The following is a 25,720-nucleotide window of genomic DNA, read 5'->3' on the forward strand; positions in this document are numbered from 1 at the left end:
CCCCACGGCTGGCACATCTGAGCCTGGGGGTTGGGGAGGTTGGGTGTTGTGAGAATATATGGAGGGTCAGCCTGAGCTTTAGGGAATCTGCTGCAGGGTCCTTCTGGGTGCAAGTTCCAAAAAGCTCTTTAGAGATGCTGAGGGATGAGTTCATGCTGATTAAACCCCCAGAGGCCGGGCAGCCCCAAGGATAGTGCAGTAAACACCACATCCCACTTCTGGTAGGAAACGTACCTGGGACTCCCAGTGTGGCCTGGGAGCCTGCACAGCAGCGGAGAATGCCACCCCTCAGGGTGGGTGGGCCAGAAGGTTCAGGCTCAGATCTCAGGGACGTGACCCCAGGCTTTGGGGCCTGGGGCAGCTTTGTCACCCCTGTAAGACTCAGTTCCTTCACAGGCAAAAAGCAGGTAAATAGTAGGAGCTTAGAGATTGGAGGAGAAAGCCTTGTTCATTGCGTGGCCAGGAAGGGCTACTTGTGAGCTGTGGTGGGGGGTGCGGTGTTGGGGCAAGGCAGGAGGGAGGAGAAAAAGGGAGCGAGCCTGTGTGGGACTCCTGCTGCATGCCAGGGACTGAATCAGGGGCTGGCTCTGCAGTAGCTGTCCTCGCTGCACTGTGCTGTCCGTAGTCATTCCGCTCAACAGATGGGGGAACAGAGGCTCGGGGCCTGGACAGGGAAGCAGGGTGCTGTGTGGGACAGAGCAAACCCCAGCAGGCTGACTCCAGCAGGGAGGGTCTGGTGCCCCCAGGGCCCCTGAGGTGCCATGGCCTCCAGGCAGGAGGGGCCCGTGCTGGGAACACGAGAAGCCATGGGTGCTTTGTTCCTGCTCAGCCTCCCCAAGCTGCAGCCATCCCAGCTCTCTCCCAGGCGCCTGTGCCTCTCCGGAGAGGACAGTTTTCCTCCTGTTCGCGCCATGCCTTACAGCTGGTTATAGTCTAGGACCCCGTTTGTCCCTCCGCACTTCTAGCTCCCACCCACCCACACGTGCATGCAGGAAAGACGGAGTCCAGCATCCTCCTCCTTTCTCCCCCAGACAGCTTCCCCTCAGGGCTCTTCTCTGCTCAGGGAAAAGTGGGCTAGTGAGGAAGCAGGCACAGTGGGGACATGACTGTGCCTCTGCTCCTGGGAAGGCAGCTTGGAGTGGGGGCCTAGTTCTAGGTCTCTTTAAAGAAATAGCATGAAGAGCAGAGAGAAAAGGTGGGGCTACTGTCTGACATTCGACCCTATTTTGTTTTCCAGGATACCCCAACTCCCCTCCGGCAGCCTCCCCAGGTATGTCTGCTGGGAGACCAGGGCCGCCTCTGCCCCTCTCCTGCCTGTCCTACCTCCTCCCTCCCTCTGGGCTGATAATGTGGGTGGAAGTCGGGGTCCGCCAAAGGGGCGGGGACCACTGCTGACTGGACTGAGCCCTCAGAGAGGGGCAGAGTCAGGCCTGAGACCAGGACTTTCCCTCAGACATCAACCATTAGCTCGTGGAGTTGGCCAAGAGGCTCCCTGGCTGGGTCTGGGCCTGGTGTGGCCGTGCCCAGCTTCCCAGTGCCCCACTCCATGCCCGCCCTGAGCCCCCCGATGCCCACACACGCCCAGTGTCACGCAGCGGCTCACACATGCCTGTGGCCTCACAGGCCCACTCCCCGCCTGTGCACGTCCCACTGCTCAGCAGGCCTGGCTACTGGCCTGACCAGGACTGGTCTGGCCCTTGTGTGTGAGCACTTGGTGTCCCACTGTGCTCTACCACCTTAAGGCAAGAGTATGGTGAGGTAGCCTGTCCAGCCTGGCACAGAGGCCTCAGTGATCCAGGCCCTGATCTCTGACCCCTGTACACGCTCCATGTCCTCTCGGCTCCAGGGGTTCCAGTGCCTTCTCTGGTGTCTTTCTCTGCGGGGCTCACCCAGAAGCCTTTCCCCAGCGACGGGGGCGTCGTCCTCTTTAACAAAGTGCTGGTTAACGATGGAGATGTGTACAACCCCGACACCGGTAAGCTTGGAGACTGTGTGCGGTCTCCCGTCGATAGCGCCCCGTCTGGTCTGCTTCCCTGGGTCCTGGGTGGGGGGAGCGCCACACAGAGCAGCTGCGGGCACGTGAGGGACCAGCTGACCCGTGGTGCTTTTCCCGGCTTTGTGTGATTTTTCGAAGACATTTCCAGCTCACAGGCTGCAGGGCGGGCAGGTGGGTGTGCAGTAACATTTTTTAGTCATGAGATCAGCATACCAGCCCTTGGCCATACCAGGGGATTCGTTGTACCACTTGTTTGTGGAGGTTGTGGGGGCTCTGCCTACCAGTCACTGTGCCCCGGCGCCTTCCTGCTGTCCCTCCATGCCACTGGGAGGCCCTTTTCAGTATCTGTTGTTCTCATACCCTGAGACAGGACAGATGGGAGACAAATCCCCAGCCCTGTCCCCTTCAGAAGCTGATTATGACCAGAGCCAAAAAAGGGGACAGCATTCCATCCAAAAGGGGCCAGACCGTGTTTGTGGGGTCTCCTGCCTCGGGAACAGAACCACTGCTGCTCTGGGTCGGGATTCTGCCTGTGGCGCCTGAGTTGTCCCCAGCCCCTGAGGATAGTGAGGACTGAGGTCACCTCAGATTCCTATTGTGTAGGTTTCCTCCTTTCTGCCACACCTGAGCCTGGGTTTTTGTCCATCTTTGTCCCCGGGGACTGGAGTCAGACCTTTCCTGAAAGGCCAGCGTGTCAGGGCCCCACTTCCCTGCCGAGCCCATGGCAGCCTGGAGGGAGGTACCTGGGTGTCCCCGGGGCAGGTCAGGGCAGAGACCCGAGGCAGGTGCTGAGGCCCAAGCAGCCAGGCGGCCTTTCCTGAGTAGGCCACAGACTCTGAGTAGCCGGTCTCTGAGCCCATCAAGCGCCAGCGTGCTGAGGGGCCCCCACGGGTCTTTCCTGAGGAGCTACATGATGGCAGGTGGGGGTTCAGGGAGGTTATGAGGAGGCAGATGAAACCGGGTTCCTTCATGGCAGAGTTTTTAGTCCTCCGCCTCCTGTCTGCCCCGCATGGCTACTAACAAATCCCACAGTGGTTCTTAAGTTTTACTGAGCATGAAAATTACCTGCAAAACTTGGAAAAATGGAACTCGGTGTCCTCCAGGCCAGTTAAAGTCAAGCTCAGGACTCTGCTGCTGCTTCTTTTTTAAAAATATTTTTGAGAGCGAGCGAGCGAGCATGAGGAGAGGGGCAGAGAGAGAAGCAGAACCCCCACTGAGCCCGGGGAGCCCGATGCATGGCTCCATCCCAGGACTCTGAGATCCTGACCTGAGCCATAGGCAGACAGGTAACCGGCTGAGCCACCCAGGGGCCCAGGACTTTGTATTTCTGACCTGCTCTTGAGGCACAGAGGTAGGCTGGGGTGTGAGACTTATCTTAGCTTTCAGAGACCTTTACTTTCCCTGCAAGTACAGCCTCCTCCTGGGGCCCTCCCTCCATGCTGTCTTGGTGGTGGGGACAGCTTGTCCACAGTGGCTGCATTTCTGGCACATTCCAGGATGCCCAGCCCAGAACTGTATCTTCTTGTTGAGCAGTTCCTCATTAAAAGAAGTTCTGGGGAATCCTGAATGTGGATTCAGTACAGGCAGTCTCCAAGCGAGGGAAGAGGCCATGGGCTCAGAGTGCTGGGACCAGGTCTGTTTTCAGGGTCCAGGCGCCCCTCAGGAAGACTGTGGAATGCCAGAGAACTCACCCTTACAAGCTGGGAAGACAGCAGGGTGGCCTGGCATGTGCTCTTTTTTCAAGGGCAGGTAAAGACCCAGCCCCTGAGGTTCTTTCTCAGCTCTGGGGCGGCCCTCTGTTCTGTCACTCTTGGCCTGTGATCAGGGTCCATGTCCAGCCCCCTCCCCACACACAGCCCAAGGGAAGTGGCTGCTCCTGCATTGCAGATGGGCTCCGACTCTTCTGGGTTTGGGGCCAGTTGCCGCTTTGCAAATGGTACATCTACAAATCCATCTCCTCTTCCTCAGGCCGTCTCTGTACTTCTGAGCACTGCTTCCCCAGGCCCAGAACCTGGCTTGTATCTGGCCATGAGTGGATGCCACCTGTATACTGGTCCAAGACAGGCAGCCTGGCTGGCTCTTCTGCATGAGGGCTGGCTGTGGTCTCTCCCACAAGCTTTGTGGGTTCTTTTTGGTCCCCTCTCCTCAGGAGGCAACTCAACCATTTTGCAGATTTGGGGCCCAGCACACAAGTCGTGAGGCTTATTCTAAGTGGGTCTTGGGGAGCTTTCCATCCTGGAGAAAACTCCCAAATGGCAACCAGAACCTGGGTGGCTGCTGCTGCTCCACTACACCTTGGGTGGCGGGTGGAGGTGGGAGCCGGCCCTAAGCTGGGCCTTGGCCTTGTGTCTCCACGCCTGTGCTGCACACACAGCACAACGGAGGCTGGTGTATCTTGCTGCTGGCAACGTTAGAGGGTCTGAGCTCTCTCCCAGCAAGCCTGGGTAGTTGTCTCCATGCATGCTGCACGGCTGCAGAGGCAAGTTCTTCTGAGGGCTGCTCTGGATGGAGGGGAGTTATGGTGATCGTACCACATGCTGGGGGTTTTGTAGAATTTGTTCTCTTCTGGGTGTTACAGCAGAAGATGGGGTCTCACCATGAGGACTGGGTTTGTTGTTAAGAGCAGAGCTAGCTAAGGGCGTCTGTTGCTTGGTGGGTGTAGGGCAGCCGCAAATAGAAAAGGGCTACCTTACCTCTATGGGCTGGGTGACCAACTCTCCGTTTTTCTCCTGAGACAGTCCTGGACAGACGGTTAGTCTCCCAAATCTGGGTTAACTGACAACCTGTGCCAAAGGTGCTGTGATGGTGTCCCATGAGTATCTGCCTTCCTCCTCCCAGGCATCTTCACGGCTCCATATGATGGGCGCTACCTGATCACGGCCACCCTCACGCCAGAGAGGGATGCGTATGTGGAAGCTGTCCTGTCGGTCTCCAATGCCAGTGTGGCCCAGCTGCATACAGCCGGCTACAAGAGGGAGTTCCTGGAATACCACCGGCCCCAAGGGGCTCTGCACACTTGTGGGGGCCCTGGGGCGTTCCACCTCATCGTGCACTTGAAGGCAGGAGATGGTGTCAACATCGTGGTGACTGGGGGCCGGTTGGCTCACACGGACTTTGATGAAATGTACTCCACGTTTAGTGGGGTCTTCTTATATCCTTTCCTTTCTCACCTTTAGGGTGGCTGGGGAAAGACAGTCACTAAGAACTGGGAAGCCTTAATATATGCAGTTTCTGTTGTATGTATGGAGCACTGGTCTAGTTTCCTGCAAAAATCCCAACACCTTCCCCAAGATCCAGGCCTGACGGGGCTGCCGAGGCCACACACCTGAGCGTCCCCGGTGGGTGGCAAGGACACATGTGCCTGGCCACGGCCTCCTGTTCTGCCCGGCTACCTGAGAAGTGGGGTCCCCCCATCCCGCGGCCACCGGCTCTGGCACTGCGTCGGCAAGAGCTCTGCTCACGGGACTGATCGGGTGCCCACTGCGGAGTGTGACCTGCTGCCAGGAGGGGAGAGCTGCTGGGCTATAGGGCGGAGGGGATGTGGCTGGCAACACCGGGCTGGTGGCCACATTCTTTATTCCCAGAGCCTGCAGGAGAGAAGGTTAAACACTGAAATGCTGAAGTCACATGTGCTGTCACAGAGACAGGGGGTCGTGGTGCGGGCTGGCCCGGGAGACTGAGCAGCCTGGGGGGCTCCTTGAATGACCTGTACATGTGAAGTGCAAAGACAGGGAGTGTCAATAAAGATGTAAAACCACTGTAAGTTATTGAAGTCTGGTACCATATGTATTGAGAGGTGTTGCTAATAAGCAAACAGCAGAAAGGTAATTGACTTTTTAAAAAATGGCTGTAGAAAGTAAGCTTGAAGAAATCAATCTCAAGTATCTAATTGTTACCTCTCACTATGCAAGCTACACACTTTTTTTTTTGCTTGTAAAAACAAACCCAAAAACAAAAACAGATGGGTTTGGAGGTCAAGGCCCCCTGTGAGGCCTGCAGCTAAAGAGGGGCTCCTCCAGGGGATGCTTAAAATTCACATCTAATCAGCAGCTGCCTGAGCTGAGGAGCTCGCTCGCGGCACAGCTCACAGCAGATGTGGCTTTAAGGATTCTCGGGTTCCCAGGCAACAATAGGCCCAACATAAAACTGATCACAGACTGAAAGCTGAGATCATCAGAGAAAAGCAGGAATCTTCCCATGGAGAGTATGTTCTGTTCCAGGGAAACCCAGGAAACCTCTAGGGCATAAGACCCTTAGCTTCAGGTGGTCCCCGCTCAACAGGCTGGTAAAATCTGTTGGCCGATCAAGAGCCCATGGGGAGAAAAGTCCCCTAGAGTCCCAGGGAAAGATGCGGATCAAAGAAACAAGTGTCCTGGGCCTGAGATCAAGCCACTGGATACTCTTATGCTATAAAAAAATGCTGTTGAGTTTCCAGGACTGCTTGCAAATGCGGTAACAGGGTGGCCACTGGACATGTCCGACAGGAGCCTTCTTCCTCATTCCCTTACCCCAGGTAGGGAGAAGTGACCAAGAACTGCCAGTTTGTGGTTTTAGAACTTTAAAATCTGGATCTCTCTGTCCAAGAGTTGATGGTGGGGGGAGGGGGAGCATTCTCTTTCCCCATTTCTACAGCTGGGGAATTGGCTAAAGATGGCTATCAGAGTCTATCTGTCCTAGAAATGACTCATGCAAAAAACCCAATGCAGTGGAGGATTTTCAGGAAAACCCAATTGGCACATGGACCTACTTTCGCCCTCTTTCCCTCACACACCCTGTAAAGACCTTAGCGCCAAAGGGGACAAATGTTCAACAGCTGGAAAGGCAGGGGCCGGACAGAAGGGAGCCAATGACTGCTCTTTCTGCTCCATGGTTGGTTCTCTAGAGCACTGAGTGAAGCGTGGTCCTCCTCCCTCAATGCACCCTCACTCACTGAAAAACATGAATTTCAGCTCTGTGTATCCAAGATTGGCAAGGTAAACGAAGTCTAATTACAGCAGCTCCTGTGTTTACGTCAAGATAAAATAGAATGACAGCTACATCAGGGCTCCTTCTGCAATTATTTCCACAACCGTGCATTAATCGAGCTTTCTCAGTGGCCCTATCATCTTTCCTGCGGTTTCTCACGAGTGGTTTGAAAGGAGTGTCTGTGATCAGAGGGAGAGAACCAACGCACACTTGCACATCTACAACATGCCTTCGCATGTATCTGCACCCACTTCCTGAACACGCTTTCTTCCCTTACACTGTCCTATCAAGGGAAGGGAAAAGGCAGGCTGCACCCTAAGGAGCTGCAGGGTTGAGCCCTTGCTGCTTCACCCCCAAGCACTGGGAGCTGGCTCCTTTACGGTCAACTTCCCTCCGAGTGCATCCTTTCTGTTCCCTACGTACACCCCAAAGACCCCCGGGGCTCTTCACCCTGCGCTCATGTCAAGACAAAGCAGCAGGACAGGACAAGCTTTCCCGTACTTGAAAGTAGGCTCTCAAGGGCGGCTTTGGGATACCTGTCCAGCACATGCTGCATCTGGTGGAGCCCAGCAATTTGAGGGAATAAGAAGACACTCATTAAGTAGTATGTGGGGTGTGGTTTTTTTGATTCAAGATCACTTTGACTCTCCTAGGCTGATGAGAACATCAGAACTGCTAAGTGGTACTCACCCGGAGGGAGGGGTTCCTGAAAGGTGGGGTGGCAAAGGCTCTGAGCAGGCCTCTTGGGGGACCCCTGATGGGCTGAGGGCTGGTGGGGGAGCCCAGCCTAGAGGATGCCAGGGAGAACACACCAGGAATTACATATGTATGAATGAATCATTCTCTGGCAGAACCTACAAAGCAAGAGAGGTTGGTTCCTGGGAGTGTAGCCTCACTTTTGGAGTCAGGTTTTATAAAAATAAGCACCAAAAAGAGGTCCTTTCTGTAGATGAATTTTAGTGTCAGCAGAGATCAAAATGCTAATTTATGGAGATTATCAATTTCTGGCAAGAGTACAGAGAATATGGTTTAAATGTCTTCTGAAGGAAGGAGTCAAATGCATTCAGTTTACGTTTGTTTATTGTTGTAACGTCTTGTTTTGAACATCAAACACTGCACCAAAATATGAGCCATTTATCTTAGGATAACTGTCTTTGCCATGACTGAGAGTACTGTACTGATGTTTACAATTAATTTCTGACAACTTAAAACTTATTAGTGGCATTGCTAATAATCAAATACTTCATCAGAGTCTAAATGTAATAATTAAATTAAAACAACAAAGTTTCCCCCTCCCTCTCTTACCTTCAAAACAAACCAAAAAAGTAGTTTTCACCTGGAAAGAGCACTTAAACAAAAACTCAATTTTTAACCAGTTCCTTTAAACACAGCATATTCTCAAACGGGAAAACAAGACTTCCCAGAGTAAACAGGATACTTAAAGATGCTAAAATTCCCTGGAAGAGTTTGTTTTCACCAACTAGCAAAAGGAGAAAGCATTTACTTTCTACTTCTCTTTAAAGGTCTTGCCTGCACCTTCAAGAACATCGTCCCGAAGGGCCACATGTGCTCCTATGGGCACAGGCACTTTCTGGTCATTTAGCTAGCTGTCGTTCCTCAGCTGTTCTCCCTGTGACCGTTAGCAGCTTTCATTTTATGACAGACATCACACTAAGTTTTTTCTTTTTCCAGTTGAAAACTATACAGATGGTTTTGAGCACAGCAAATAGTCCTCACACACGGCGGCTAAGTGTGCATGCTCCGGGCCCACACGCGCACTTCCTCACGCCTGCCAGAGACGTAGATGTCGACACCACAGCCAGAGAAGCTTCAGCACGTGGGGAGCAAGGCAAATACTCAAGTCAGGTTGAATTGGAGAGAGGGAAAGGGGCCAAGGCCATTTCACCAGTGGAACAACCGAGAGAATGACTTCGAAAAGCCCAATCTGCTTGCGATCATCCCGAGATCCAGCCCATCACCGAAAGCAGCACGGGATAATGCTTCTTCATTAACTCACCATTGGAAGGGTCTGTGTACAAACACACTCGAGGGTAACTCTCTTTCACAGAAAGAACAAATGTCATTTGTACCAAATGGCAATGGGTTTTAGCACAAACTTAATACTTTCATTAACACTATAGTGATAGTAATCATCTACTTTCAGCAAGAGGGACTCCTTTAAATAAGGAAAAAGATTCACGTTAATTAGCAAATGTACCCACTGGATCAATCTGCAGCAACAAAACAACAAAGTCTAGTGCTTACGGACACCAGCACAGAAGGGCCTGTCCCACCTCAGCACAGGGTTGGGAGACCTGGGCCCCTGGGTCAGACTACAGAAGGCCCGTGTGTCCACAGAGAAGAGCTTATCGAGGAAAATGAATAGTCTAATCAAAAAACTCTTTAAAAGACAACCTAAAGAGGACTATAGAAGGTCAAGATTTCCTGTACCACCATGTGTGCAGAGAAGCCCTAGTAAGCTCAGGTTCAGCACAGAAAGCTCATGTTCTTTCCGGAAAATCAACGTGGAGAGGATACACTGGCAGCGTCTCAGAGACCACCAGCTGCACCGCTGCTCTGATTTTAAGTCACTAACTGGGAAAAATTTCCTAGAAACATAACCGAGTTTGCCTAACCTACTGTACATAAATAAACTCTTTAAACAATTAGTCCTTGCACTACTGAAGGGCGGAAAGTTTGCACTGGACGCAGCGCGCATTGGTCCTCCTCTGGGAGCACGTGCCTCTGTGTTCTGCCACAGAGCTGTGTTCGGGGGGGCTCTACCACGGTCTCCACATACAAAAGTGCATGGAGAAATGGCCAAACTAAAGGGACTTCCAACTCTCCGACCTAGAAAAATAACCACCCCATTTCTCCATCTTAGGTCCGTATTACTTGGGCGGGGCAAACTAAACCGAGGAGAGTGAGGAGAGCACCGCAGCACAAGTCCCAGAGCAGCAGAGGCGGGCGAGGAAGCGGCCCCCAGGGGCACCTGGATCCGCAGCTCCGTCCTCTGCTCTGGCGCCCGGCTGAGCGCTTCCCTGCCGGCCAAAGGCCTGTGCACGCATGGAGGCCTCCTCTCTGACAGTCCTCTGGATTCTCACACTGAGGTTGCCATCAACACCCAGGCTCTCGGTTCTGGAGGGGCTCATGGGGCAGTCCCTCCCCTGAAGTTGTCTGCTCAGACCACCCGGCCTTACAACCAGGCTGGGAGACGAAGCTGAAGGCAGGAGGACAGAGAAAAGGACTCTTCCGGGACCCCACACAAATGCCTATCTGCATTTCTAAGGCCTCCCTGCAAACAGAGCTGTTGCTTATTGTCCAATCAACTCCCACCATTAGTACTCTTCCCACAGGCACCAAGCACATCCAGCAAGACCTTTCTGTTCTGACTGGGACCAAGACAACACCGACAGGCTAGCCACAGTTGAGAAGCCAATAATCTAAAGGGGCTTTTTGTCCCCAGAAGCCCATACGTGTGGAGCTGGGTCAGTGGCCCTGGCCCCTGCCTGGAGCAGCCCACTGAACAGACATCCTATTTCATGGTGGCAGAGAAGAGCCCATGGAAGAAATGTGCACAGGTGGTTTGAACCAACATCACTAACTGGACCTGTAGCAGCTTAGTGGACCCTGATCCCCTAAAGAAAGCCCTGGATTTAGAGAGAAACACTCTCAACTTCCCAGTGGAAATTATAACACTTTACTTTAAACATGTTTTGGTCCCCTTTTGTTTAGCTTTTTTCTTCCTTTTAAATTATTCAGTTAAAGGAGCACCAGCACACACTTGACACAGCACATGTGTGAGGACGACCAGTAATAGGAGCCTAGGCCTCCCACCGCAGGTCCAAGCTCCTCGCCTGCCTGCCTGCTCAGGGCTCCGAGCAGCAACCCTGCCAGGCCTGGGAAGGAAAAGGAAGACAACGGTTCCAGCTCCAGGAGCTCTCCTGGTGCCTGCTGGTGTCCAGCTGTCAACACGTGACTTGTCCTGCACCTGTGGCTTGGAGGGTAGCTCAGTGGCCTCCGTCCAGAAGTGCTGGTCACCTTCCCTTGCTATGGGGCAAATGCCCAAGGACCTCCCTGGGAGATGCCACGTCATGCCAGGTCGTCCAGGTCCACTTGGGGGATCGGGTCTCGCCAGTAGCAGAAGGAGCTGAACTCTGGGCAGGGAAAGGCAGAGTTTTGTTCCTTGTTGAGAAGCGGGAAAACGTGCTCCACGAGCTCGCTCAGTCTGTGATACCTAGAAGGGGTTGGGGAAGAACAAACTGTCACCCTTAAGTGACGTCAGAGTCCAGGACTACGTGCTGTGAAGTTAGTTACTAAGAGGCCTCAGTGCAAGGCATCCAACCCCTCCCAGGGCATGGCCTTCTTTGAAGTCTAGGATCGTAAGTGATCCCGGTTCAGATGCTCTTACAGAGGCAAAAACACCCAGGCAAAGAGGAAAGCCTCCAAAACGCAGGTACAGTTTTGCTATTGTTGGGGGGGGGGGTGGGGCTGATCCTCAGACTCTGTCCCCAGGTTTGCCCCTGGCTACGGGCAGTGGGCTGGGAAATAGGAACATACGTACGAGGATTTGTTTCCTTTGGTCCTTTCTTGTATTAATTCACCCTTGGGGTTCACGGTGAATATTCTGCAATCTGGAACTCCCACTTGTGTGTAAGCATAGACATCCTAGACAAGAAAACATTAAATAGCGTGATTATAAGAAAAGACATTGAGAGATACTTCTCTGGTTCCTTGTGAGCCAGAAGAACTGCACAAGCAGGAGACGGTGTACAGCAAACGTGTGGAGCTTGCACAGTGCAGCTCTGCTGCGGAAGGTGAGCTCCGGGCAAACCCAAACTGAAAAGGGGAGCCAAAGCCAAGGGCACTACAATTAGAACACTGGGTGTGGAGCAGGGAGCAGAGGCTAGGGCCCAGGAGCAGGTGGGGCCCCGCTGCTGCCAGAGGCCAGAGAGCAACACCGTCTGCAACCGGGAACTGGAGGGCGGACTATACGGAGAAGCATCAGGGAAGGCTGAGCACTCCCTGGGGGCGGGATCCAAGAGCACAGCTTAGAACCACTTACAACACGAGTCAGAACTACCTAAGGAGATGGAAGCAAAGCCACAGAAACAATGGCAAAGTGCCCTTTCTCATACATCAAAACTCTAGGGCAGATGTCCAGCTACAGAACAGAAATTAAGAATAGAGAAAACTTAAACCTATTCCGCACAACATCCATTTTGCTTATACAATTGGTTTGAGAATCTTGACGGGGCTGTACCCTAAAAAATACTCCTCTGACCACCAGAATGTGTAGCCCAGAGGAGACACTTACATTTGGACGGTTTCCAAAGGCAGCATAGAAGGGCTGCTTAGATGGGGCAAACAGATTCTTGATATCATTTAGACACTCAATTTTGAACTTCTCTGGCTTCTTTTCTATCACTTCCCTAGGCAGAGACAGACAAACAAAAAAACCCAATATAATGACCAAATTTGCAATGTTGTTTTCCCTGTTGTATGGCCCTGAAAAGACTTCAGTGGTCACAATCATTTCTGAAAGTCTTTTGTAACCGGCATCTCTCTTTCTCCTTCTGTTCTAGTCAAGAAAGACCGACAATCTGAGTGATGGGGTTTAGGGAAGGAGAAAACTTGATAGCTTGACTCTTTTGGACAGTGTCTGATACGGACTTGTGAGCTCAGAGTTAAAATGCTCTGGGGGAGCCCAAGAACCAAGACATGCAGAAGCTTGGAATGAAATACAAACCCTTACAGTGAGTTTGACTTCCAATCTCCCCACCAATCAGACCCCTTCCCCTGGAATGGGTGGGCATGCAAGCCTGCGTAGGAGAGGTACCTGTGGAAGGCTGAGAACAAGCTGCTGGGGGATAACATCAGAGGGCCCCGAGGTAAGATTGTGCCCTTGTCATTGACCCAGTGCAGGTAGCCACGGGTCATGTCAGCCATGCCAATGGCACGAGCGGAGCAGTACAGAAACTTGTAGCCATTCCTGAAAGAGAACATGTCCTGTTTAGAAACATTCTTTGAGCAAAGTTTAAAAAAAAAAAAGAGCACTATTCTTTTTTTTTGACATTTTGTTTTATTTTTTAAAGATTTATTTATTTGAGACAAAAAGAGACAGAGAGCATGAATGCATTAAAAAGCAGGTAGAGGAGCAGAGTGAGAGAGGCAGCGGACTCCCAACTAATAAGCAGGAAGTCTGAAGCGGGGTTCAATCCCAAGAGATCATAACCTGAGCCAAAGGCAGATGCTTAACTGATTGAACCACCCAGGCACCCCGAAGCAGCACTATTCTTTTAAAAGATTCAAATACAGTTCCTTTCATTTATGGTGAAAATAAATTCTTGAATTTAATAAAGAAAGCAGTTAGCATTATAAGGATCTCAATTTTCCATGGAAAACACCATGGGGGAAAATGGAGGTATATGTAACTGGGAATCTGCTAAATTTGTAAGATTGACCTATCTTTAGCATCTAGTCCATGAGAATGAGAACAAAAATCTTGGACTATCTTTAAATTACCTGCCATAAACAAAAAATGCAAAGGATCTTATTTATAAAGACAATTTATAGAATGCAAACTACTCTGTAAGACAAGGAACAAAATCACACCTCACAATTTTCCCATTATGGCATTCTCAACTAATGCTCAAGACAGAGTCTTCAAATTAATTTAATTCATACACACTATGGTCCACAAAGGCCACAGCACTGTTTCCTCTGTTGCTCCAATAGAAAGGAGAAGCGGGAATTTCACATTGGTGAAATGTTTCCCTTATGCATGCACACATTACCTACTCAGTGAAATCAGATTTTAAAAAACCCAACTAATAAACCAAAAATGAAAACTGGCTCTCCTGTTAAATTAAAGCAAAGCCCCCTGTCCCCCCACTACAGGATAGCTAGAACTGTAGATACAGGTAGTGCCTGCAACTCCCAGCACTATGCGGTGTAGAGGAGATGGCTGAGACATGTAACACGATGGCTAGCACACAGCTCATGTTCCAGAAACGGTGGCTGATGCTTTTCTTTGTGTGAGGCTACATGAGCACATGGACACAGGGGAGGGGATACCTACTCATTGATGGAATGGTAGAGTTTTGCTATACCCTGATGCGTCCAGTCTTTACCCAGCTGTGGAAGAATCTGCCCCAAGGCATCAGACCTGAGAAGGTAGAAATAGGAAAAGGTATCAGAAACAAAGCACATAAAGCCAAGTGTTTTTCTACTACAATGCCAGCTGCTAAAAGCCACTAGGTAGAGGCAGGGTCCAGGGACAATCTAATCTATAGGCACAACTTTGTTATGGCTTGTGCATCAGCAAGGCAGTCCCCTGCATGTACACCCACCCACTAAGGAACTTCTAAAAGTAGAAGCCAGATGTTCATTTTTAGAGATAATTTACAACCCCGTATCTTCTTTTCTTCCTCCCTAATCGCAACACCTTCTTACTTTTTAAAAATTTGATGCCAGAACTTGGAGACCAAATAACTAAATCTTTCCAAAAGTTATCTTCAATGTTAACTTGTATGACTCCATTCATCTTCACCATCCACAGAATGACTGTGTGTGACCACGTGTGACCACATGTGACCTCAGCATGCAAGTCTCAGTGCAGAGTGTTTTAAAAACACCGGACAGTGGCCAAGGAGGGATCCCCCTGATCCTACCCACTACTGCACAGCAGCCTATGCCTTGACTGCTGCTGCCTACCATGGGCTCGTGCTTACTTGGTTATTGTTCCATCAATATCAGAAATGATGACCTTGTCATTCCAGTTCCACAGGTAAATGGTTCCCGCACAGCGGCAGGTACCTTGATACTGGGTTGTAATGCTAAACACAACATCATTTGGGCCATCTTGGAGCTTCAGTTTTGCCTTTTATAAAAAGTAAGAGAATAAGGAAAATCATAGATAATTTATAAAATAAATGGGATATCACTTTGCTGGAATTATGTACAATTAATAATCAGTTTCTAGTAATATATAGTCATTGAGAGATTGCTAAAATATAATGTTAAGTGAAGAAAGGATCCTAATCCCTAAATATATGTGTGTGTGTGTGTGTGTGTGTGTGTGTGTGTGTGTTTACGTGTACAGGGGGATGTATAAGGAAAGAAGTACATGAATACGATTATTGTAATAAAATGGAAAAAAACAGGTGAAAACAGAGTTTACAACAGAGTCTCAATATTTACATCACCACCACCAGTGTTTCAGGGCCTCAGCTCACCGCAGGGTGGTTTCTGTTGCACAGGCATGCACCCTGCCGAGCACAGCATGGAGAGATTGCTCAGAAGAGGCTGAAGGAGCCACTGCCTGAATGACGTTCTGGAATTCTAAGCGATTTTTCTGATTCCCCCAAGAAACCAAACGTCTTTGCTCTTCCTCCATACCTGACAGTCCTGGGGCATAGCAAGACCATTTCAAACTGAAAACAGGGGGAAAGGAGTGGGAAACAAGCAGGAAAGAGGAAACTGCATCTAAATAAGAAAATGACATTTCTCTGTTGTGGCTCCTAAAAGACAGTGTATGGCCCAGTGATGGGCTGGCTGGACAAGACTCATCTGGGAAACAGGTTGAAAATACAGATCCCTTGGCTCATTCCCAGAGATTCAACTGGGACGTCTGGGGTGGTAGAAGAAGCCATGTCCCAGGTGCCCCAAGTGGTCCCCAGGGGAGGGAGATGCTGTTCTACCATGTGTGAGCGTTTACGAGCACACGCCATGTCCTGTGTGCAGGGCTGGGGATAGTGTGGACAGAAGAGGAAGCATGGTTAATTAAACAGTTACTAAAATAAACTGACTGGATCCACACGGATCACACATAACTCACAATCTGATCTGAAGAGAGTCGAAGAGACTTCTTATATGATGTTGTGCTGCCATGACTTGGGGGCTCTGTGGGAACAGGGTCCACCTTGATGGATTCTTCAAGCTCCTGTGACCCCTCATCGCTCGATGAGTCATCCTCAGCTGGCCTATTCAACAGCAATACAGTTACTTAAGAAGCAGCAGGGCGGGACGCCTGGGTGGCTCAGTTGGTTAAGCAGCTGCCTTCGGCTCAGGTCATGATCCCAGGGTCCTGGGATCGAGTCCCACATCGGGCTCCTTGCTCGGCAGGGAGCCTGCTTCTCCCTCTGCCTCTGCCTGCCTCTTTGTCTGCCTGTGCTCGCTCGCTTTCTCTCCCTCTGTCTCTGACAAATAATAAATAAAATAATAAATAATAAATAAAATCTTAAAAAAAAAAAAGCAGCAGGGCACCTCACTGAGAAGAGCTTTTCATTTAGGATGAAGAGATCCTAAATCCATTCTAGGGATGAGAAGAGTTGTTCCCTCTGTTTCCTGAGTATTCCTACCATGAAGTGAGAAGACCATCCTCCTCCTCACTCTCATGACTAGCCAGCAGTTACAGTCTGGCCACTGATTATTTTCTGCTATGACCATTGAATGCTACTAGGTCTACTGACCTTTACTGAAAAGATAACAGACGTTTCAAAAGATGCAAACTGTAGAAAATATAATTGCTTACACAGATTTTAAAAACTATTAAGATAGATTTGCTCTAACACCTTTAACAAAAGTGGGCAGAGAGCAAGAAAATGAATGCTCAGGCTTAGACCAACCCCTGAATTAAAGAGCTGGAGCAGAAGGAAAGAATCCGTTTGGGGAAGTAGAAGAACAGCGAGAAGGAGAAGAGGGTAAGTTGTGGCGTCTTTCAGGGCCAGCTGAACCAAGTATCTAGAGGGTTGCTACCTCGAAGAAATGAAATGGACCCACACCAATTTTGGAATTTTTTTTTTTTTAATTTAATTTTAAGTAATCTCTATACCCAAAGGTGGGGTAGGGGGGGCTAGAACTCATGACCCGGAGATCAAGAGTTGCATGTTCTACCAACTGAGCTAGCCAGGTGCATCTTGAAATTCTTGGCATCTCCCTTTTGCACCTGATAGAAAGCCAGGGAGCAGGGACCAGAGACAGCACATCTTAAGGCTCCTCAAGATCCCTTTTCCAGAGGCCTCCATTTCACAGGCATCTGATTCCACAGCTCCAGGAATGGAGCAAGACATTTAAAAAGCAGTACTGAGTATGTTTACTCCTCTGAGCTGATAAGTTTTTTTTAGAAAAGCAGAAGTTATTATCTGCTACCTGAGTGGCACCAATAAGCCACTTACTCTCACGACTGTCCATTAGAGAAAGACATTTCTGACTAAATATTAAACAAAACTGTCAAAATCAATTTGATTATAATGGCTACATAGCCCAGGGGTTATGAGCCCAGAGGAAGGACAGAGCACCCACCTGCCACTGGCTGGCTCCTTTGTGCTCGATGCCAGGTCACTGGTTGGTGGCGCGTCGGATTTCCCTTCCTTGGCCTCTGGCAGCTAAAACAAGATAATAATAGCAATGTGCAATTTTTCCCTCCCAGCGACTGACAGGTAAAAACTTACCAGCAGCACTCTCCAGGAATGAACAAAATGGTTTTCTGAATCCACAACTTAAAAATGCTTAAGAAACAGCCTTTTTCTACTTGTGCCAAAGGAAAGAAATCTGAGACCGAAGTCATATGCTGCTGTGCAAAAAAGCTGTTACTACAAAGCCACAAGTGAAAATTTTAAAAGGGCACTATTTCAAGTCACAGAATACAACTGGCCTATCCTCATTATGTCTGCGCCAGGGACACGAACACTACAGAACAGAAGTTACTGAGACGACTGCCACTGCCATCTCCTCCTTGGGAGGAGAACAAGCTCTTGCTTCATTTTGGAAGGTAATGTAGTGAGCAGAGCGGAAAGAGCACAGGCTTTGGGGCTGGACTCATGGTCAAACCCTAGCTCCATCCCTCACCAGTTCTGTGCGCTTGGTCAAGTGATGTCACCTCTTTGCACCTGTTTCTTTACCTGTAAAGTGGGAGCTTAAACTTCTATACCATCAGGCTGCAGTGAAGGTGAAAGGCAAAATAAAGCACGTCGCATAGCACTTCCACATCTCACTGTTCAAAAATGGGGACTATTAATATTGTTGAGAGAATAGCCCAAATTCACTTTCTTGTGTGTGGCAAAAAGGTTTTTTTGAATAAATCAAAGATTCACTTCTTTTTAGCCTGTGGAAAAAATTACCTCTTCCAGGTCAGTTACCTGTTTGGTCATGCTTTCTCTCTTACGCCAAAACCACCAGCGACCAGACTTCTTTGGCATCTTATCTTTGACCCAGGACTCGACCGTGGCCTGAAACAATCAACTTGGGTCAGTCTAGCCATCTGTCTGTCACGAAGACCCAACTACTTTCTACCATCAGCATGTGGGATGGTGCTTTATTATGGAATGTGAGCAACATTCTCCACACCTCCCCAAGTACTCTAGAGTCTGTAACACCAGTGAAAGGCAGATAGTTCTTTTTTGTGGTGGCACAGCTCTGTGGTGGTTCTGTGGTAGGAGGCTGGGTGGTCTGGTTATAGAGAAGCAGTTGCAGGGGGGCGGTCAGGTGGATGCTCTCATTTCTCTACCCTTGGATAACATGTTCTTTACGCGTTTTGAGGACCAACTAAACTGATACACAGATTTAGAACCTTCAGGTTCTACAAAAAAGGCTTATTAGCCACAATTTGACCCAATCACACTGATGCCACACTTCTTGTGGCCACACCACCCTCTTCTTGCTGCTTCTTTCCATATTAATGAGGAATTTTTTTTTCATTCATTCTGTAGTTAGCTAATAATTAATAAAATCTCCCAACTTTTATACCCAGTCAGAAACCAGTATAAATATCTAATAAAAATGACAAAGATATGGCAGCCCAGCAAATTTCCTAGATTTGGGGCATGAGATAATTTGGGTGGGCACACAGAACTCTTTGGATCTTCTCTAATATTAAATTAATTTTAAACAAAACTTTGACCATAGTACCCAGTTTAGAAATGTGCACATATCGATGTTTCTAAATATCATGCACTGTAGATACTTTCAAAAATGAAAAGAAATGGATCATCTCACCTTTGGCAGACTCTTCTGGAATACTTGCAAGCTAAGGATCATGGGAGCAGCCAAAGCCCAGTTATAATAACTGTGTGAAATAAAAATTGTGCAAAACCATTACACAGAGAAGGGAAAGAGTGAGAGTACAGGAAGGGGAAGAGAGGAAAGGAGAGAGAAAAGAGGAAAGGCATAAGACATAAAATTCCTTATTGTTTTCAGTGAGATGCAGTTAAATATCTATGACAATAACATTTTGATGCTTCACTGAAAACTAAGGCTGAGGCCTCTCTTTCACTTTAAAATCACTGTCCACTAGTTCATTTATAGGAAATGGCACATTTTATGACAAGAAAACTATAACGGTTAAAAAAAGCACTTTGAAAAAAAACCAAACTCTGCAAGACTATTTAATAATTACAAAAGCAGGAGTATTTACCGGTTATAGATCCGTATTACAAGGTTAGGATTGTCTATAAGCCCAGGATTTTCTGCAAATTCGTGATAAGTAATTATATGCTCCATGAATTTTTCTGCAATGTAAAATAGTAATGACCCTTTGGTTAGAGATTACATAAATTCCTAAATGAGATTATCACAATACTCTACACTGAAGGAACTATAGCATAAAATGAGGGATAAAATGTGTCCTTTAAAAAAAAAAAAACTCTTTTACATTCGTCAAAAGCAAAATATCAGACACTTTTTTAATCCAGCACAAGAAAGAACACTTCCTTTTTCTATCCCTCTCCTCTTCCACACTACTCGCTCAAAAACAAAAACAAAAAACAAAAAAACCCCACAACAACAACCACCAAAAGACACAGGAAGGATACGCCAGAGACTTTTAGGAAAATAAATTACAGATGTGGCAAGAGAAAGGAAGACACAGATACACGTGTGTGCACACACACACTCTAGAACTAATAAAAACTGCAGTTTCATTCTTAGCACAGACAACAAACTTTACTGGGAAGCAACTATGAAACTAGGGAATACTCATGGGACTCTTACAGTATTAAGTGCATGTTACATTAAAAAAACAAAACATTTTACAATTGCTTGGAGGAAATAAAAACTAAAAAACACACCAGAATTTGGTTTAGGGTCTGTCAAGGAATGAATCCCAAGTTCTTGATAAATAAATGAAGATTCTGCATGAATTTGTGTGCTCTGTTCCTAAACCCACACTCTAGTAGATATAAGCTAACAGAGAATTTCTCACCAGGATTGTTCTTCCTGGTGATGTGTATATTAATTACCTTTACTTGCCATTTCTGCCTCCTCCAATAACAAATTCTACCTAAGTTACCCAGATTTTTTAAAAATGTAAATTCTATAGTCTGTTTAACTGTGTATTTTCCATTCTACCCCCTACCTATAATTTTTAAAGTGAAGGCTTATGGGGACTAAGAATTACTGGCCATAACGGACTCTTAATTTCTTGCAAATAATAAAACAAACAAGAGTTAAGAAATGGAGAAGAAAGAGGCATAATAAGCACCCTGTGACCTTCAAAAAGATAAAGATTCAGCAAAGCACAACTGTAATGCTCAGGGTACCCAGTTTCCCAAACAGAGGGCTTCAGCTGCTCCAAGGGGCAGAGAAGACAAAAGATCATACTACTAGTCCTGGAAGGAAAATCTTTCCTTAGAGGAAAATCAATCAGGGGCCACGAGCCAAACTGAGAAAATATGAAGAATTTAGGTTACAAAGGAAGGTAAAGCCAGAGAGACCAAAGAACTTGGGAAAGACACACACAACTGCTTGACCTACCCCAGAGTCACCTGAATTGGCTCTGCTAAAGATTCTTCCTTTCTCTGGAGCAAATGTACTTTCCAGGGCCAAGTCTCAAGACTAAGATAGAAAATAACCCCTTCTACTTTTTACTGGAAAGACTATTTCCTCAACAGACAATTAATTTTCCACAACTTCAGGCCCTACTCTCATGTCTCAGGTCCAGCGATTTCCAGGGCAGCTGGGCCCCGGTCCACACACATTTCAACTTCACAGATGAGAAAATGGACACAGCCTGAGCTGACCCTTGCCGCTTCTAGACAGGGCAGTCTGAGAATTCTCCCTCTTCAAGTGAAATGAGCGCCTGCCAAGGTACTGTCAACTCACCCAAGCCATTTATTTTTAAGGTCAACCCATACGAGGTACCTTAAAGGAGGGGCTGAAGATCTGACAATAAAGGGAGATACTTGTTACTTGCACAAGGTCATTAAAGAATTTAATATCCTGAGTGGCTAACCAGCAGGTTTTCTATCATGTGATGACCAGGCTGCTTTCTCCAGTGAAGACAAGGCATAACTGCTTGACATACCTTTGGAAATCTCTCCATTCTCACTGAGACCCCCACAAAGAGAGAGGGTGACATCAGGCAAGTCCATGGCAGAATCAGAGAGGCACTCGGTGCCGCTATCTGCAGCCGCACTTCCCACAGACTGTGGGGACTGGGAGCCGGAGAGCGTGTCAGACTCAGGCCACTGCCGGGAGCCAGGGTCCGATTCACTGTGGGCAGCAGATGGGGAGAAAAGTATCTGCCTTATTGCAACTTCTTATATTCCTAGCTTACTACATGGTTTTCTGGGGGCCCGAACCAAGTAATTTATCCCATTAAAAAAGGAACAGACTGACCTATGGACAAAGCTTTTCTTAGGTAGAGTTTAGGATCATATCATAAATGACATTAAAAAATAACCTAATCGCACTGCTGAGGAATTAACAGTGAATACAGTAAATAGGTCACAAAAATCACTACAGTCACTCCCAGTAAGACAAACTTTTCAACTACAGGCTTTCTGATTTTAATTAAAGGAGAAAAAGAGTTATAACCATTTATTTACATTTCCATGATGAAAATGACAGCGTAATTAAGAAAAATCTGATGTTTGGAAACCTTTGATCCTAACTTCCTAGAAAAAGTGGTGGTACTATACACATCCTGTAGAAAATTACTATAGTTCAGAGCTGTCTAGGCTTTTCTAAATTCATCTGTTACTTCGCAAAACAAAGAAATTAAGCAAGAGAAAATTCTCAAGAGCGTAGACCCACCCTGAAACAAAGATTTTGAGAAATAAACTATAAACTATTCTTACACTAGAGAGGTTCAGGACTAAAGGTGAAGTTAATTCATTTTTCTGGATGGTAAAGGCATGGAAGCCAGGTTTTAGAAGATGATCCTGAGGGAAACTTTGTAATGAGGTATAAATCTGAATGAAAAGGATAAGGAAATGTTACCTTAAGTTTCTTATTCATGAATGCTTACTGCTCCACACTCTTTGAATGGACATTTAATGTCACACTGAAAAGCTGTTCTAAAAGTTTCAAATTCTTTTATTTTATTCAAAAAGCCAATATACTTAATGTATGTGATCCAATGAAGCTTTATGATCTTAAAAAAACCCTCAAATTTGAGTAGTGCCTGGCAGCAAAGTACGGATAGGCCATAAATAGAAAGCAGTTTCCAAAGCTATTATGTTTTACATTTGAACCAACAACCCAGATTCAGGTTTCTGGAAATTTTCTTTCTTAATAGCAATGCATACCCAGTCTACAATATTGAGATTAGTTAGATCAACAGAATGTTCTTCTCACTGGAAATGGTGAAAAAGTCAAAGTTGATGTAAAGCAGCAAAACCTAGTATGCTGGCATCAGAGAGCGAGGCTGACCCCTGGGTAAAACACAAATAGGGCCCTGCTTTCTCTTGGGCCCATGGCTAGGTCCCCTTATAGTCAGATGTGGCCAAGTGACCATATGACCGAGTTTTAAGATGTGGACAGAAGGGGTGTGCTGTGCTCCTCCCAAGCCTTGCTCCTGAAAACTCCCCTGTGTGAGTCTTTCTCTTTTCTCTATGCAGGCCCTAAGGGAATGGTGGAGCCTCAAGATGGAAGAAAAGCTGTGTTCCTGAATCCCTGGGAGTAAGGCGCCTGGCACCAAACATCAGCACTGGAATACATGAGCAAGAAATAAACTTCTATTGTGGTAAGCCACTGAGGTCCAGTGTTTTATCAGAGCAGCTGGTGTTATCCTAACCAATGTAACCCTCTAAATACATGGAGGATGCCATCTGACTCAACATGTTGCCAAATCTACAAGAGCAGTGTGACTTACATCAATGTTTAGCTATAATTACAAATACTGGATACTTAAGAGAACATGGATCATGACAATTAACAAAACAAATGGTATAAGTATTTATGAAATGTCTCAGAAATAGGCTAACTTGGTGAATGGGCAATGACCTCAGGCAGTTAAATTATAATACAGCATAGTAAGGTTTCATTGCATTGCACTCTCATTTTTTAATCAATCAGTTTCTCCCCATTTTTTAAAAGGGAAACTAAAAATATCAATCCTTGGACTATCAATAAATAAGGACTGTGAAATCTGAAAGAAAGTGGTAATTCTAAGCTTACATTTTAACTTTCCTATAAAAAAAACATGGAGCACTTCTAGTTCTTTCACCTTAAAAAACCCAACTACTACTTCATGTGAAGAACATATTTTAAGACAAATTTAGGGCAGAGAACTAGGAAAGAATTTTAAGGACTTTCCAAAAATATCTATAAAAAAATTTAAACATATCAACCCCATCTTTCCATTTTAAATAAAAACTTAAAATGTTTTTCAATAATTTATTTCTAAGTACTTAATTATGTGTACCTATAACTCAGTATTTTCAAACCATACCTTCCATGAGAAAAAGTAAATTGATTTTTGTAATCAGAGTCTTATAATGGAATTTCCCTACGGATAGAAATGAACTTAGGAGAACAGTACAATACACTGATTCTGAGGTTTTAAAGGTATTTAAAGTGGAAAACTGTGAGGTGGGTGGTGACAAATGGTGAGAGCTCTAGGGAAAACGTGGGGCTCACACCAGCTGGAATGGTTTCTCACTGGGCCCAGCCAAAGTTCACCTGGGAACTCAGACTCACTGAAGGAGTGAAGGCATTCTTTGTAAAATGTGTTTGAATAAAGATATATTACCTTTAAAACATAATAAATGGAATATGCTGATGAACTTTTATTGCATTAATGACTAAGATTTGCTAATGTGAAGTCATAACCATTGGTAAATCGTTACATAGGTTTAACTAGTATACCTCTTCTCGTTATACTGGAAATTTCTTTATAAGTAGGTAATAGGTAAATAATAATAGGTAAAGAGATAAATTATTGGTTTCAAATCACTATAGTCCAAACAACACACAATTTCTGAATTTCCCAAAATCTGAAGCAATCATCCAACTTAGCTAAAGATCACCATAACCTTGCTCTATTTTCACAGAATGTTTTGATTTAGAAATAGCCACTATATTTCATAGCTAGTTACCCTTCAATATCTAAAAAATACACTACCTCTTAGGGAAATAGAGGGCTGCAACTTCAGGTTCTAAAGCCTTTAAGTCATCCAGGTAAATATCATCAGGTCCCTGGTGCTGGCTTCTCTTGTGGAGACCTATTTTTATAAGAAAAATGCATCAAAAGAAAGAACTTAAGCTATTCTTCATTTACAACTCTTTAAGAAAACAACGTTTTTTCCAAACAATTAAGACCAACTATGACTCAAACTGTATTTTATTTTTAAAGATTTTCTTTGACAGAGAGAATGAGCAAGAGAAAGGGAGCAGGAGGAGGAGAAGCAGACTCCCTTGTTCAGCAAGGAGCCTGATGCGAGGCTCAATCCCAGGACTCCAGGACCATGACCAGAGCAGAAGGCAGATACCTAACTGACTGAGCCGCGCAGCTGTCTCAACTGCATTTTATTTTTAAAGGTTTCAATTAACCTTTCCACTGTGTTGGTTCTCAGGCATCCATGCCAATGAAAGAGAAATTCGGTGTTCTACACATAACAGTTGTACAATAAACACACACTAACTTCTTTCATATGCTTTTAGATGAATAATCTTAGCCCCTGAATCATTTAGATTTCATGATAAAGTCTTCTTAGAATATGAATAGGCATGACCAAATCTGATGAAATCACTGGCACTGAGAAAGAGGTCATTATTTTAAAACTGTGAGGGAAGGTTTGCTATAAACAGGGGAGTCATATGGTGCCAAAGTATCACCAAGCATTACCTTCTGATTGCAAAAGGAAAAAAATCCTTTACAATGGATAAATCTGGCAGACAACACCTTAAACAAGTGGTCATATAAATATATATATATATTTATATATATTACATAAATATATAAATATTAAAAAATTTTAAAAGCTAGGGGGAGAAAAAATGAGATACTAGGTAAAGTACTTAATATATTCTAGAGGTAATCTTCAACTCAAAAAATAAACAATGTTGAACCCAAATCTAATTAAGCCTCTAGACCTGTACTGCCCACTCACTATAACAAATCACCACTGTCCTAGTCTAAGACAGCTGTATAAAATGTGGTAAAAAGTGTAAAACACACCAGATTTCTAAGACTTACTATAAAAAATGTAAAATATCTCAATTTTTATATTGATTACATGTTAAAATTATAGTTTGGACTTACTAGCTCAGAATATATTAATTAATTTCACCTAAACTTAATTTCACTTTTTTTTTTTTTTTAAATGCGAGAAGATTTAAAATAGCATATGTAGCTCACTTTGCATTTCTATTGGGCAGTGCTGTTCTAGAGCCAACTTCCAGTTTAAAGAAATATGGGGATGTCACCTTGGGAAAAAACTATCAGATACATCCAGAATGTGAGAAAGCATAGAAAAGGATTGGATGGGCTCTTGAAAAGATCAGTATCACCGGTGCAGAGGGGGAAAGAGGTGCTGT

General features: G+C 46.2%; 2 protein-coding genes across 3 annotated transcripts in view; one reads left to right on the forward strand and one right to left on the reverse strand.

Annotated features, from left to right (window-relative positions):
- Nucleotides 1–5,759, forward strand: part of EMILIN2 (elastin microfibril interfacer 2) — a 55,890-nt gene extending 50,131 nt beyond the window's left edge. Inside the window, exons 6-8 of the mRNA XM_044243331.1 lie at nucleotides 1,238–1,270; nucleotides 1,847–1,975; nucleotides 4,835–5,759. Of these exons, the coding sequence (XP_044099266.1) occupies nucleotides 1,238–1,270; nucleotides 1,847–1,975; nucleotides 4,835–5,172 (500 nt within the window). The 3' untranslated portion in view covers nucleotides 5,173–5,759. The remainder of the gene's footprint in view (nucleotides 1–1,237; nucleotides 1,271–1,846; nucleotides 1,976–4,834) is intronic.
- Nucleotides 5,760–8,023: 2,264 nt separating this feature from the next.
- The window catches only part of LPIN2 (lipin 2), an 83,066-nt gene continuing 65,369 nt past the window's right edge, over nucleotides 8,024–25,720 (reverse strand). For both annotated transcript variants that reach the window (XM_044243333.1, XM_044243332.1), the window contains exons 8-20: nucleotides 24,306–24,405; nucleotides 21,264–21,451; nucleotides 19,377–19,470; nucleotides 18,959–19,028; nucleotides 18,103–18,192; nucleotides 17,267–17,349; nucleotides 15,801–15,945; nucleotides 14,695–14,843; nucleotides 14,043–14,129; nucleotides 12,801–12,953; nucleotides 12,279–12,393; nucleotides 11,526–11,629; nucleotides 8,024–11,198 (exon numbers count right to left, since the gene is read on the reverse strand). In XM_044243333.1, coding sequence (XP_044099268.1) covers nucleotides 11,054–11,198; nucleotides 11,526–11,629; nucleotides 12,279–12,393; nucleotides 12,801–12,953; nucleotides 14,043–14,129; nucleotides 14,695–14,843; nucleotides 15,801–15,945; nucleotides 17,267–17,349; nucleotides 18,103–18,192; nucleotides 18,959–19,028; nucleotides 19,377–19,470; nucleotides 21,264–21,451; nucleotides 24,306–24,405 — 1,523 coding nt within the window. In that variant the 3' untranslated portion in view covers nucleotides 8,024–11,053. The remainder of the gene's footprint in view (nucleotides 11,199–11,525; nucleotides 11,630–12,278; nucleotides 12,394–12,800; nucleotides 12,954–14,042; nucleotides 14,130–14,694; nucleotides 14,844–15,800; nucleotides 15,946–17,266; nucleotides 17,350–18,102; nucleotides 18,193–18,958; nucleotides 19,029–19,376; nucleotides 19,471–21,263; nucleotides 21,452–24,305; nucleotides 24,406–25,720) is intronic.

The sequence above is a fragment of the Neovison vison genome, chromosome 3, assembly GCF_020171115.1.
Source record: "Neovison vison isolate M4711 chromosome 3, ASM_NN_V1, whole genome shotgun sequence".
NCBI lineage: Eukaryota > Metazoa > Chordata > Mammalia > Carnivora > Mustelidae > Neogale > Neogale vison.